We start from the raw sequence: 12,037 nt of genomic DNA on the forward strand, positions 1-12,037 counted from the left end.
AAAAATTAGCTAAATGTAAGAACAGTGAGCTAAATAACAATAAAATGTTAGGATAAAAAATTTAACACTTCAAAAGTGAGCCAAATAATGAAAAATATGTTTAGTGAAATTTTTTAATATTTCATTTTAAACTTTTATTTAGTGATTAGTTTCTGAAAGACACAGACAAACAATAATAAACAATAAAAATTGTTCATTTTAACTCGTGGTTGTGTTTTAGAAACAAGACATTCCTGAAATCGATTCAAAAAACTAAAATCTATTCCTCATCGTCTCTGTCAAACTACACGTCTGCTTGTGTTTCAAGAACAGGTCAAACATCTTTTTAAACAACTTTTCTTTTCTTTTCTTTTTTCCAGAGCTTGGTGGTTCACATGTGAACAAACAAAGATAGCAGATGCTGCTGAATTTTCTTCATGCTCGGCTTCTTTTTTGCTTTCCCAGGTGGCAAAAAATCATTCAGATCCAGATTAAACTGGCCTCGCCCTCCCAGCTGATTCTGGGCTTTGATGTGGAGATAAAGCAGCAGTTCCAAAATCTCCATTTTGTCAAAGCCTCACATCAGCTTCCAGCACAGGACTTCCAGCTGGCTGAACAATCTCTATTCACAGCTTTCCTCCTGATTCGAGCCTCCGGTGGAAAAATAAAAAGTAAAAAATCAGCAACAGCAGAGAGGAAGAAGAAAGTCGACTTGTTCTTGTTTTGTCTCGTTTCTCCAGTTTTATTCTGATCCTTTGTTTATCTAAGAGCATTTAGAGGCTTGGATTAGTGATGTTTCAGCTCTGAGCGCCAGTATTCAAATATTGAGTGAACTAATGCAAAACGCTTCCTGAAATGAGCGGTTTAACATGTTTACTTAGAGTAAAATCCAGTTTTTACCCAGTGTTTGCTCTTAGATCAACACAGTACTCCAAATAAGTAAAAAAAAAATGTTTGAGTTTGTGAAAGGACAGGACAAAAAGCAAAATTCCACTTCCTGTTTGTCTTCTGAGCAGCAGAAGTGAAGATGAAGAWGACAAACAGCAGCAACCTGCTCTTCTTCACGTTTCCACCCAAAGAGATTAACTCTGCTGTTTTAATTAAAACAATTTAAATGTTTTCTTTGTACGTCGGCTCAATCTGTGGAGCTGCAGGTAAAACAGTGTACATAAACCTAATAAAGGAATTATGTTCTAACAAGTTTACAGGTTGTTTTTTGTAGTAATTTTTTAAATATAAGATAAAATTTGGTGGAAGGGCCACTAAAGCAACTGAGAAGGGATTTTTGTATTTTATTTTTACAGCAGAATGATGCAAACGTGATCCTGAACTCCTTTTAAAATGTTACAATCTGATTATTCAATGTTAATAACACCCTGTGACTCTCAAGTGCTAAAGCTAGCTGCTTCTCTTTAACAGCTAACACCAGTGGTGGATCTAGGATTTTTTAGTGTAAGGGGCCATCAAGGGGCACAATATTTATAGAGGGGCCAAGTATTTGTTCGACATCCTTGCACACAAATCCCCAGTTTTTGTAAGGTTTAATCAAGCTTGCACAGTAAATTCTCCTTATCAATTTTACATGATTTTTTTTACTGTACATAAATAAAAAACACTCAAACACACATGTGAGAAAATCCAGCCATTGTTGTCAGTAAAAAAATTTTCCCTGCAGTATTGTTCAAATTGAAAAAGACTTCTGTAAGCTTACTTCATGTTGGACTTTCCTATTTGACTCACTGGCGCTACTAGTGGGTGGAAGTAGAACTGCAGCCACCATCATTGTTCTTGGGCAATGACAGATGAGTGAAAGGACAKGGGCACTTCAGGGGGACAATCAGATTTCGGATGGGGCTAATGCCMCTGTGGCCCCGCCCCTAGAACCGCCCCTGGCTAACACTAAAAAAGCAGGAGGAAACCTGCATTTTATGCAATGCAAAATAACAGGAAAATTCTTTTTAACTAGACACCACATAGCAGTAGCATATATGACCCTTGCACATATGCAAAGCACCAATGCACCAGAACTCACCAGAACCGATTTATTGTTTGGGGGAGGGGAGGGGGGGTCATTGATAGGCCTGATGGATATCCCTTTATCAGAGCTAAACAACAAAACAAAAAAGCTCCTATATTGATTAATCTTTGAGCTATAAGCATTCTTTTATGTCCAGACATCCCCTTTTTTAGTTAGAGCCCCCTCCTCAAATATGGGGTCTATCGTAAAACCGTTGGTTGGCCCAGTGTAGGTCAGACTCATTTACATTCCTGCCAAATTTCATGTTGATCGGTGCAGCCGTTTCTGTGTTACAGTTGACAAAAAAAATCACTGAAAAATAAATAGTTCACAAAACAACACGCACGTGCAGCGGTCATGAGAAAGCACAAACATCCTCTTTTTCATTGTTTCAAGTATTTTGAGGGGGGGGGGGGTGTTAGGAACCTGACAGATTTATTGTTTGGTTCAGAGTCGTTTATCTTTCTAAAGTAAAAAAAAAAGTTGCATTGATAAAACAAAGAAAGACAGTTTAAGATCAACGTTCACTCTTCCTCACCRTCTCGTCGGTTGAGTTTGGCGAAGCCCGGCGCATGGCTGCTGGACAGCTGAGAGGAGCTGCTGAAGGACGAGGGCAGCAGGCTGGTCAGCAGCGGGCCGTCACACACCTCTGTCAGACAAAACAAAACACACACAGGGTTAAAGCTTAACTCTTCTACAAGGTCTTAAAAAATGGAGCATRAATGTCAAAATAAAGTTCACGTCAGCAAATGAAAATGCAGGAACAAAAAGCAAACAGAGAGTTTCACAGAGAAGAGATCAACAGCAGAAACACCACTGAGGATATCACAATCTAACACAGCTGGAGATGAATCAGTCTCTATCTCTTAGCCTGAGTGGGAAAAAAAACACGTTGAATTGATAAAAACAGCAGAGGCTGAGCTGCCTTCTAAATTATCACCTTTGCCTGACCAGAGAAACACGGTGGAGCATTTAAATATACAGTGATACCATCAGCGTCAACAGAAACCACTTCTGTGAGGTCGGAACACAAAATACTAAAGTTCTGTGGGTGGAAACGAATCGTTCTGCAGTAAAAACATCTCATTAGATGAATGAACTGTGTAAAATCTAATAAAATGATGAGTCAGGGTTATCTGAGGAAATCTGGTCATTCTACAAATTTATTAAAGGTCTGGGGTCCACCTCAGACCCTGAGAATATTGTTGCACCCAACTACACTACACACACTATTGTGACGTCTCAGACTTAAAGCACCTGTGACTACAAATTTTTGTAAACATAAATGCAAATTTGGAGAGAGAGAACAATTTTACTCCCCTGAGACAAACAGGAAGTGATGTCAAAGGGGAATCTCTGAATGTAAGAGCATTAATAAGCAACAACACAGACTGCAGAGAAGAATCTGATGTTTCTTTAGATTATTTTTAGAGATGGAGTCAAGAGTTCAAATAAAATTGTTTGAACAAACAAAAAAAAAACTCTTATCAAGTTCCCCTTTGATGTCACTTCCTGTTGCACTTCGGCTGGGCCACATTAAAAAGAAAATATGCCAGATATTTGAAGAAAATTAGTAAAATCATGGGTTGATTTCAAACTTGGAAAAAAAAAAGAATAAAACACATTTGGTTGTAGAGAAAGAGTTCACAATTAAACCAGTACAACCCACACGTTGAAAACCACTCAGCAGCACGGTGCGTTAAATCATACAAACACACAAAATATCATAATAATATTCAGTTTTTTTCTCCCGTTCGAAGCCGAGCCAAACCAGCGCTGCCTGTGTTTAATGTGTCTGCTAATAGATGTTGTTCTCCACCACGGAGACAAGAGCCAATTTCTGTGATTCATGCTGCAGTTTGATTCAGCCTCACAACTCCGACAGAAAGGCTTTGATTTCTGTGTCAGCAGCTCCAGAGAACACTTCATTCCAACAACACCGCTTCCTTTCCGTCTGCAGAGAAATCTCGTGTTTTTGTTGTGCAACGACGCAGCTTTACGACTTCGTGACAACTTTATGTTTTTTTTACATTATTTATTGTATATTTCTTTAAAGACATTAAAAATATGTTGGGAGAATAAACGAGTCTGGTCTCTTTATGACAACAGAAGAAACTGAGGCAGAAACGGAGAAATGAGGAACAGTTTGTCTCTGATTGTGTTACTGTTTAAACTGCCTGTGACATGTCTATCCTTCAAATGCAAAAAGTCAAAGAAAACATCTTTATACAGTATATATACACTCACCGGCCACTTTATTAGGTACACCTGTCCAACTGCTCGTTAACACTTAATTTCTAATCAGCCAATCACATGGCGGCAACTCAGTGCATTTAGGCATGTAGACATGGTCAAGACAATCTCCTGCAGTTCAAACCGAGCATCAGTATGGGGAAGAAAGGTGATTTGAGTGCCTTTGAACGTGGCATGGTTGTTGGTGCCAGAAGGGCTGGTCTGAGTATTTCAGAAACTGCTGATCTACTGGGATTTTCACGCACAACCATCTCTAGGGTTTACAGAGAATGGTCCGAAAAAGAAAAAACATCCAGTGAGCGGCAGTCCTGTGGGCGGAAATGCCTTGTTGATGCCAGAGGTCAGAGGAGAATGGGCAGACTGGTTCGAGCTGATAGAAAGGCAACAGTGACTCAAATAACCACCCGTTACAACCGAGGTAGGCAGAAGAGCATCTCTGAACGCACAGTACGTCGAACTTTGAGGCAGATGGGCTTCAGCAGCAGAAGACCACACCGGGTGCCACTCCTTTCAGCTAAGAACAGGAAACTGAGGCTACAATTTGCACAAGCTCATCGAAATTGGACAAGAGAAGATTGGAAAAACGTTGCCTGGTCTGATGAGTCTCGATTTCTGCTGCGACATTCGGATGGTAGGGTCAGAATTTGGCATCAACAACATGAAAGCATGGATCCATCCTGCCTTGTATCAACGGTTCAGGCTGGTGGTGGTGGTGTCATGGTGTGGGGAATCTTTTCTTGGCACTCTTTGGGCCCCTTGGTACCAATTGAGCATCATTGCAACGCCACAGCCTACCTGAGTATTGTTGCTGACCATGTCCATCCCTTTATGACCACAATGTACCCAACATCTGATGGCTACTTTCAGCAGGATAATGCGCCATGTCATAAAGCTGGAATCATCTCAGACTGGTTTCTTGAACATGACAATGAGTTCACTGTACTCAAATGGCCTCCACAGTCACCAGATCTCAATCCAATAGAGCATCTTTGGGATGTGGTGGAACGGGAGATTCGCATCATGGATGTGCAGCCGACAAATCTGCGGCAACTGTGTGATGCCATCATGTCAATATGGACCAAAATCTCTGAGGAATGCTTCCAGCACCTTGTTGAATCTATGCCACAAAGAACTGAGGCAGTTCTGAAGGCAAAAGGGGGTCCAACCCGTTACTAGTGTGGTGTACCTAATAAAGTGGCCGGTGAGTGTATATATAAAAGAAACTTGTCATAGCAAATTATACTTGTTTAGTCCCATAACTGGTAGATTTTCTTTTGAGCTTGGCTCAGCCAACGTGAAACAGGAAGTGACATAAAAAGGGGATTATTAAAAAAATAAAACTCTGATCTATGTTTATTAAAACGTTTTTATTTGAACTCCGACTCTTCTTCACCGCTCTGATAAGAGACTCAAAATAACCTACAGAAACATCAGATTCTTCTCTACATTCTGTGTCGTCACCTCGTCAGCCATTGTGGCAATGCTCTCACAAGCAGACATTCCCCTTTGACATCACTTCCTGTTACTTCACATAAGAATATCTCAACAACTGTTCATCTCAGTGGAGTGGGATTTCTTTTGCAATATATTATAAATGTTATCTTTCCAAAAATGCATTTATATTTATTACAAAAATGATGTCACAGTCACTTTAAAGTCTCTGCTTTTTTTAAACTATTCTTTCACAAACGGCTCAAATGGCACAGCTCATGAGTGGTTTTTCAATTTGATGGGACTTGGGAGAAATACGGACTTATGCATCGTCCTGAAATGTCTTCTTTTAACGAAACAATCCTTATTTAGCTCTAAAAATGCCATTTCTGTGTGGATACATGGTTGAAACAAAAAAAAAGCTTAATGTAATCACGTAAAGATTCCTTCATAAGGCTTAAAATCACTCTTGTGAGCACATAAACTCATTAATCTGTCAGCTGTTTAGTGTAAAATCTGTCATCAGCAGTAAAATGACATAAAACAGTTAAATTATGGGCTGTAAACTGAAAACCATCAAGCAGAAAGAGCATCATTTCACGGTAGAGCTTTAAAAATTTTTATAAACAGGCATTTTAGTTTGTCTTTACACAACGTTTCAAGCAATAAAAGTACATAACAATGCAAGAAAATGTTCAGAAGCTGATATGTTTGTCTTATTTGTTTCATTCTGTTCTCTCTTTAGGACCTTAAACATTATATAAATGTCATTTTATCACCAAAATCGGATTTAATTTCCCCCCAGAGTGAAACTTTAAAAAATACAGTTTTTAAGGCCTACACACATTAAACTCCTCTGTTTTAAAAGGCCATTTGGTTACTTAACAATCAGTCTCTTTGTCTCTGCAGCTCCTTTACATGGTTTTATTCATCCCTGCAGGCTTGACCCGACCCACTCCGGCGACTGTGGGTGGTGAGGAGCTCTCGGCGTAAAAAGCAGGTGAATTACAGTCGTCTGAAGAGGTGAAATAAGAGGGACGGCTCTCCAGCGCGGAGGGCTGTAATCCCTGAAGAGATAATGCACGACGAGAGCGCCGCCTCGCCGAGGCAGCATTCAACGAGAGGGCAGCGGAGTTAAAAACACAGAGTGGGCTTTCCTCTCCAGAGCTTTGGCATTTAAGCGCCGACGTCCCTGACAGCGCCGAGCACAAACACRGGAGGGGAAAATGGAGCTAAATGTTGACGAGCCACTGACCTCTGCAGCCGACGAACCTCAACACGGTGCGGAATTGAAAGCTTCTTGAATGTTTATAGAACTTTCTCAGAAACGAGYAACTTTGACCACTAAAAGGAAGGTAGAATTATATATTTTCACAGTTAAACCACTGAAAGGACACCAAACTACCTGATATTGAGAAGAAAAGATATTTCAAGATGAAAAATAAAAWAAATAACACTGGACCATAAAAATACTGTGTTGTAGAATAACGTTTTTTAATCTAAGGCTACGTTCACACTGCAGGTCTTAATGCTCAGTTCCGATTTTTTGAAAAAATCAGATCTTTTTGTGTGAACGTTCACATTACATTTTAAATGTGACCTGCATCAGACCCCTGTGTGAACGCTACACAGCACTGATGTGACACGCATGCGCAGTAAATGACGTGACGTCTCATCAGCCGGCTTGTTTGTTTACAGAGCTAGCATGGATGCTACATATTACACATCGAATCGGAAGTTGTTGTTTAATCAGAGCCGATTAAATAATTATCTGACCTGCTTCTTTAGTTCAGTGTTTATATCTGAACCTGCCTCTGACCGGGATGCTCCAGTGAAGTTTATTTTTTTTTTGAATGAAACTACGAGCTGGAAAAAAGTATCGACCGAGTAGCTAACTTTAGGATCGATACTCTCCGGGACTCAGGCTGGACATCATTATTATCATACTATCTAAGTGGAAAATGAAAAGTAAAAAGATGAAGCAACTGGACTTGTGTTTTGGAGCTGTAAACACACGGAGCTGCAGATTTAAACAGCGAGACTTGAGGTTAGTGTCTTATCGGTCCTTCACCCCCTCCTCCTGATGAAAAAGTCAGATGAATGAGACATGAGCGTTCACACTGCAGTCACTTTGAAAACATCAGATATGTATCCGATTTAAAACCACATACTGAAACGGCCTGGGTCGGATTTGAAAAAATCGGATTTGTCTCGTTCAGACTGTCATAAAAAAATCGGATATGAGTCAGATAGGTCAAAAAAATCGGATTTGAGTCGGATTTGTCTGCAGTGTGAACGTAGCCTAATATAGCGCCTTCAAAACATCTTCATACCCCTCGAACTTTTACTTTTTAACATGTTAGAACACAAGCTTTAAAGCTTTTTACTGGGGTTTCATCTGATAAATCAAGTCAAAAGGTGGACATTGCATTTTTTACTCTGACACCTCAAACTAAAATTCAGAAGTCTTATTGGTAAACAGAGCTGCTGTGGCTCGGTGGTCGGCACCCCTTCAGAAAAACAACCTGTGTGTAAATTAACTTCAGCGTAAATCCAGCTGTACTGGATCGGTCTCAGAACATTAATGATCCAACCCACTGGTGGGCACTAATCCGCTAAAGCACAAATCTGCTAATTGCGGACCTAAATATATCATTTGTGCTATTGCGGTCTTACCAATTTTTATAATTCATAAGCGGATTTGCACTTTCTAGAATTAAAATGCAGTATTGGTAATAACTAATTATCTACCAGTCATATTATCTTGAACAGCAGAAGGTATGGCTGTCATAGAATCACAACACACGTGATCTATCCAACAGCACCCCTCCCAGATAAATACACTCATTGGAAACGTATACATCCTTGCTCAGTGTTGCTTTCGGTCAAGGTTCTCATTTCCCACAATGCTTTGTGTCTGCTTACGTAGGAGGAAGGCAATGTTTAGAACTCCCTTTCCCAACAAAAACAGTTAACATTTGTAATCCATACTAAAATTTTGTATGTATTGATTTATTTTACTTTACAATCGGAGCTCCTTTTTAAAAACAAAGTTTAAAAGCTGGAGCTCAATACTTGACGTAATTGGTCGAAGCAATCGGCCAACGGGGTTAGACAGACATCTAGTGGTCAACTGGAGCAACTACATGAAAAACTTTAAAGTCCAAGCTCTTATTTTGAAGGGAAGATAGTTTCCTGTACTCCGTGCTTTCGTTTTCCGTCATAAATCAAATCTGTCATGTACCCATAATGCATCGCTTCAGTTTTCCAATAAACAGTTTTAAAATTACTTTATTGATGTGTCTTTAATGAAAAATCTACAGCAAACAAAATAAAGACAAAGAAGCAGCCGAACTTGCAATCCTCAACAACTTTTTAAAGAATCAGCCGAACAAGAATCAGACGAACTAGCAATACTCAACAACTTTTTAATTTTTACATCAGGAGCCAAAGTTTTGTTTCAAGAAATCACATCCCCAGCAATCGGCAGTTGTAGGATTACGCTGTATGGGTTCATACACCACTAGTTGGCAGTGTTGTACATATATTGTACATGAATTGTTGCCAGTTAGTAAGTGTGAAATAGAATTTGTGCTTTAAAATTAGCTTCCATTAGTTTTTTTTTATGACATAAGCGCTTTAGAAGTTGCGGAGCTAAATTTTAGATTAGAGCTGCCCACCACTGGCTATTGGTCTTTCATATGAAACCCATAAAATACTGTGACGTTAAGGGAATCAATACTTTTTTATAGCGTCAGTACCTTTTTACCTTTGGGTCAATAACAAAAGGAGAAAAGTTTCAGCGAAGCGCAGAACTCCACTGACAAGAAGAGACCATGATCATGCTGACACAGAGCTGCTCATCTCAGGAAAATCTCCTCTCGTCACATAAATGTTGGATCTGCTGCTCCCTGAAGAGGATTTAAAAATAAAAAGGTCTCTTACAACTGATCCGCCCTCCCGCGGAGTTCCTTTCACCATTCAGGGGGAATAAACTGTAATTCTGACAGCAGTAAAAAGTATCAAAAGACTTTTTTTTACCCTCAATCTGCAGAGTGCAGAAGCCTTGGCTCGGTCCAGCACAATTCATCACAGCTGACATGATGAGCGCACTAACACCTGAGGAGACGGGGCGGGGGACCGCTCATTCATGTGCATTCTTTACAGTTTTACTGAATTTTAAAAAGAGCCGGACCCTGAATACCGACGAGCTCCATCCATCAAGCCCAGAAACAGAGACGAGCCAAAGGTTCCGCTCCCTCACAAAGCCCCGAGTTCAGAGTCTGCACCTTCAGACGAGCCGGCTCACTTGTTCATTCAGAGCACGTGGCGATGAGCGGGAGGATAACGAGGCTCCAGCGGTGGTTGTTTTTTTCAGTTCAGGAGCGCTAACAATCATCCTGGAGCGAAAAAACGTCAAGGCTCGTTTTTACTAATGTGCTCTGGTTCTACCTACATTTGACCCAAAGAGGCTGAGCGGCCTGAGCATACAGGATGTTCATCTTCACAGAAAAACTAACCTGGATTTAAAAATAACAGCAATAAATTACAATGCTGCATGAGCAGAGAGGAAAAAGGCTCGTAAATATAACTAAAAACCTATAAAAAATTAATCCTTCTCATTTTTTAATTGGTTTGATGCATGAACCTCGTAGCATGAAACAAATTGTTACAAAGGCAAAAAAAGTGATGTAAATTATAAAAATAAAAAGGACAAGTTCAGTGTTGTAACATGTTTAACTGAAGCAAACTCCATCACGCAAACAGAAAATGCTCGTCTATCAGCAAAATATCTCATGAACCACTGGATGGATTTTAAAGAAACTCTAAAAACATATTTATTGGGTATGTGTCTACAACTGGTTAACTTTTGGAGTCAACGCAAAGATGGCCGCCATAGCAAAGCTTTAGAAAATGGTTCCAACTCGTGCAATTTTATAGATACAACTCTAAAATCTGGTGTGGTAGTAGCTGAAATTCATCCTCAATTTTTGGCGTGTGCAGATTATTGATTTCAACTTTAACATTAATTTTAAGTCAAACCTGTTGGTCTGTAAGCAAAATATCTCATGAAACACAGAATGGACATTGCTAAATGATTTTAGCAAACATAAAAATGTGTACACCTTTGTGAAGTTCAGCTCATTTTTGGTGTGGTTGTAGCTGAGAGTCATTCCCGGCAGATACTCTGAGCACTAAAGAAATACTTGATATTTGATAAAAACTTGATGTGTTTTAAACAAAATGAGCATTTAAACTTTAATTTCTGAAAAAACTACAAAAACAAATATTTAGTCTTAAATTCTGCGTTTTGTTTTTGCATTGCTAATCTAAAGTAATTGATTAGATTCCTTACTATAAAATCTAATTTAGGTTAAAAAAAAAAAAGACCGATATCCAGCAATAATTTTCTTCACCTGACTAAACAAAAGACTCCTCACTAAATACAAGATTTGCTGGATTTACAGCTAAAACTGTCGTTTTGCTTTACACACTGAGTTTTATGTTCCGTCCTGGAAAGATAGAACAAGCTGATTAAAAGTGCTGAATAATTCAGCAGGAGTCAGTGTCTGCTCCGAGCTGCCTGTGGCCCGACTTGTTAATTGATTAATTGAAATTCAGAGCGGTGTAGAGAGCTAACTAATACCCTGAAGGTAAGGACATGGCAGGAGTGCCCCTATCATAGTTTAATTAGCATAGCTTTGACATGCAATTAATAGAACAGGATAAGAGAATCTGATCAGACTTCAGACCAGCATATGGCACCCACTGCACCACCTACAGAGCAGCCTCTGCAGAGCTGCACAGACATCAGTCACTGCAGTCAGACATGGAGCCAGGAAGCTGAGATTTAAATCAGTTTTGTCAGGATCTGGAGTATTTGGAAGTTTTTTGTGGTTGTGTTCTTTGTGATGTTTACTTTGTGCCTCCAGTTTATTCTCTCAGTAATTTTAGTTTGTTTCTGCTCCACTGTTCTGCCACACACACCTTCACCTGTTCCCTGTTACCATCAATTCACCTGTTCCCTGTAACCATCAAACCGTCAAACCACCTGTTCCCTGTTACCATCAATCCACCTGTTCCCTATTACCATCAAACCACCTGTTCCTTGTTACCATCAATCCACCTGTTCCCTGTTACCATCAAACCATCAAACCACCTGTTCCTTGTTACCATCAATCCACCTGTTCCCTATTACCATCAAACCGTCAAACCACATGTTCCTTGTTACCATCAATCCACCTGTTCCCTATTACCATCAATCCACCTGTTCCCTATTACCATCAATCCACCTGTTCCTTGTTACCATCAATCCACCTGTTCCTTGTTACCATCAATCCACCTGTTCCTTGTTAC

At 39.7% G+C, this 12,037-nt stretch overlaps 1 protein-coding gene across 1 annotated transcript in view; it reads right to left on the minus strand.

Annotated features, from left to right (window-relative positions):
• LOC106522895 (contactin-associated protein-like 4) overlaps positions 1 to 12,037 on the minus strand; it is a gene marked incomplete in the record, with an annotated part of 103,624 nt that overhangs the window by 74,946 nt on the left and 16,641 nt on the right. Inside the window, 1 exon segment of the mRNA XM_014016126.1 lies at positions 2,537 to 2,645. Within this exon segment, the coding sequence (XP_013871580.1) occupies positions 2,537 to 2,645 (109 nt within the window).

This window comes from Austrofundulus limnaeus, unplaced genomic scaffold, assembly GCF_001266775.1.
Source record: "Austrofundulus limnaeus strain Quisiro unplaced genomic scaffold, Austrofundulus_limnaeus-1.0 Scaffold139, whole genome shotgun sequence".
Taxonomy (NCBI): Eukaryota; Metazoa; Chordata; class Actinopteri; order Cyprinodontiformes; family Rivulidae; genus Austrofundulus; species Austrofundulus limnaeus.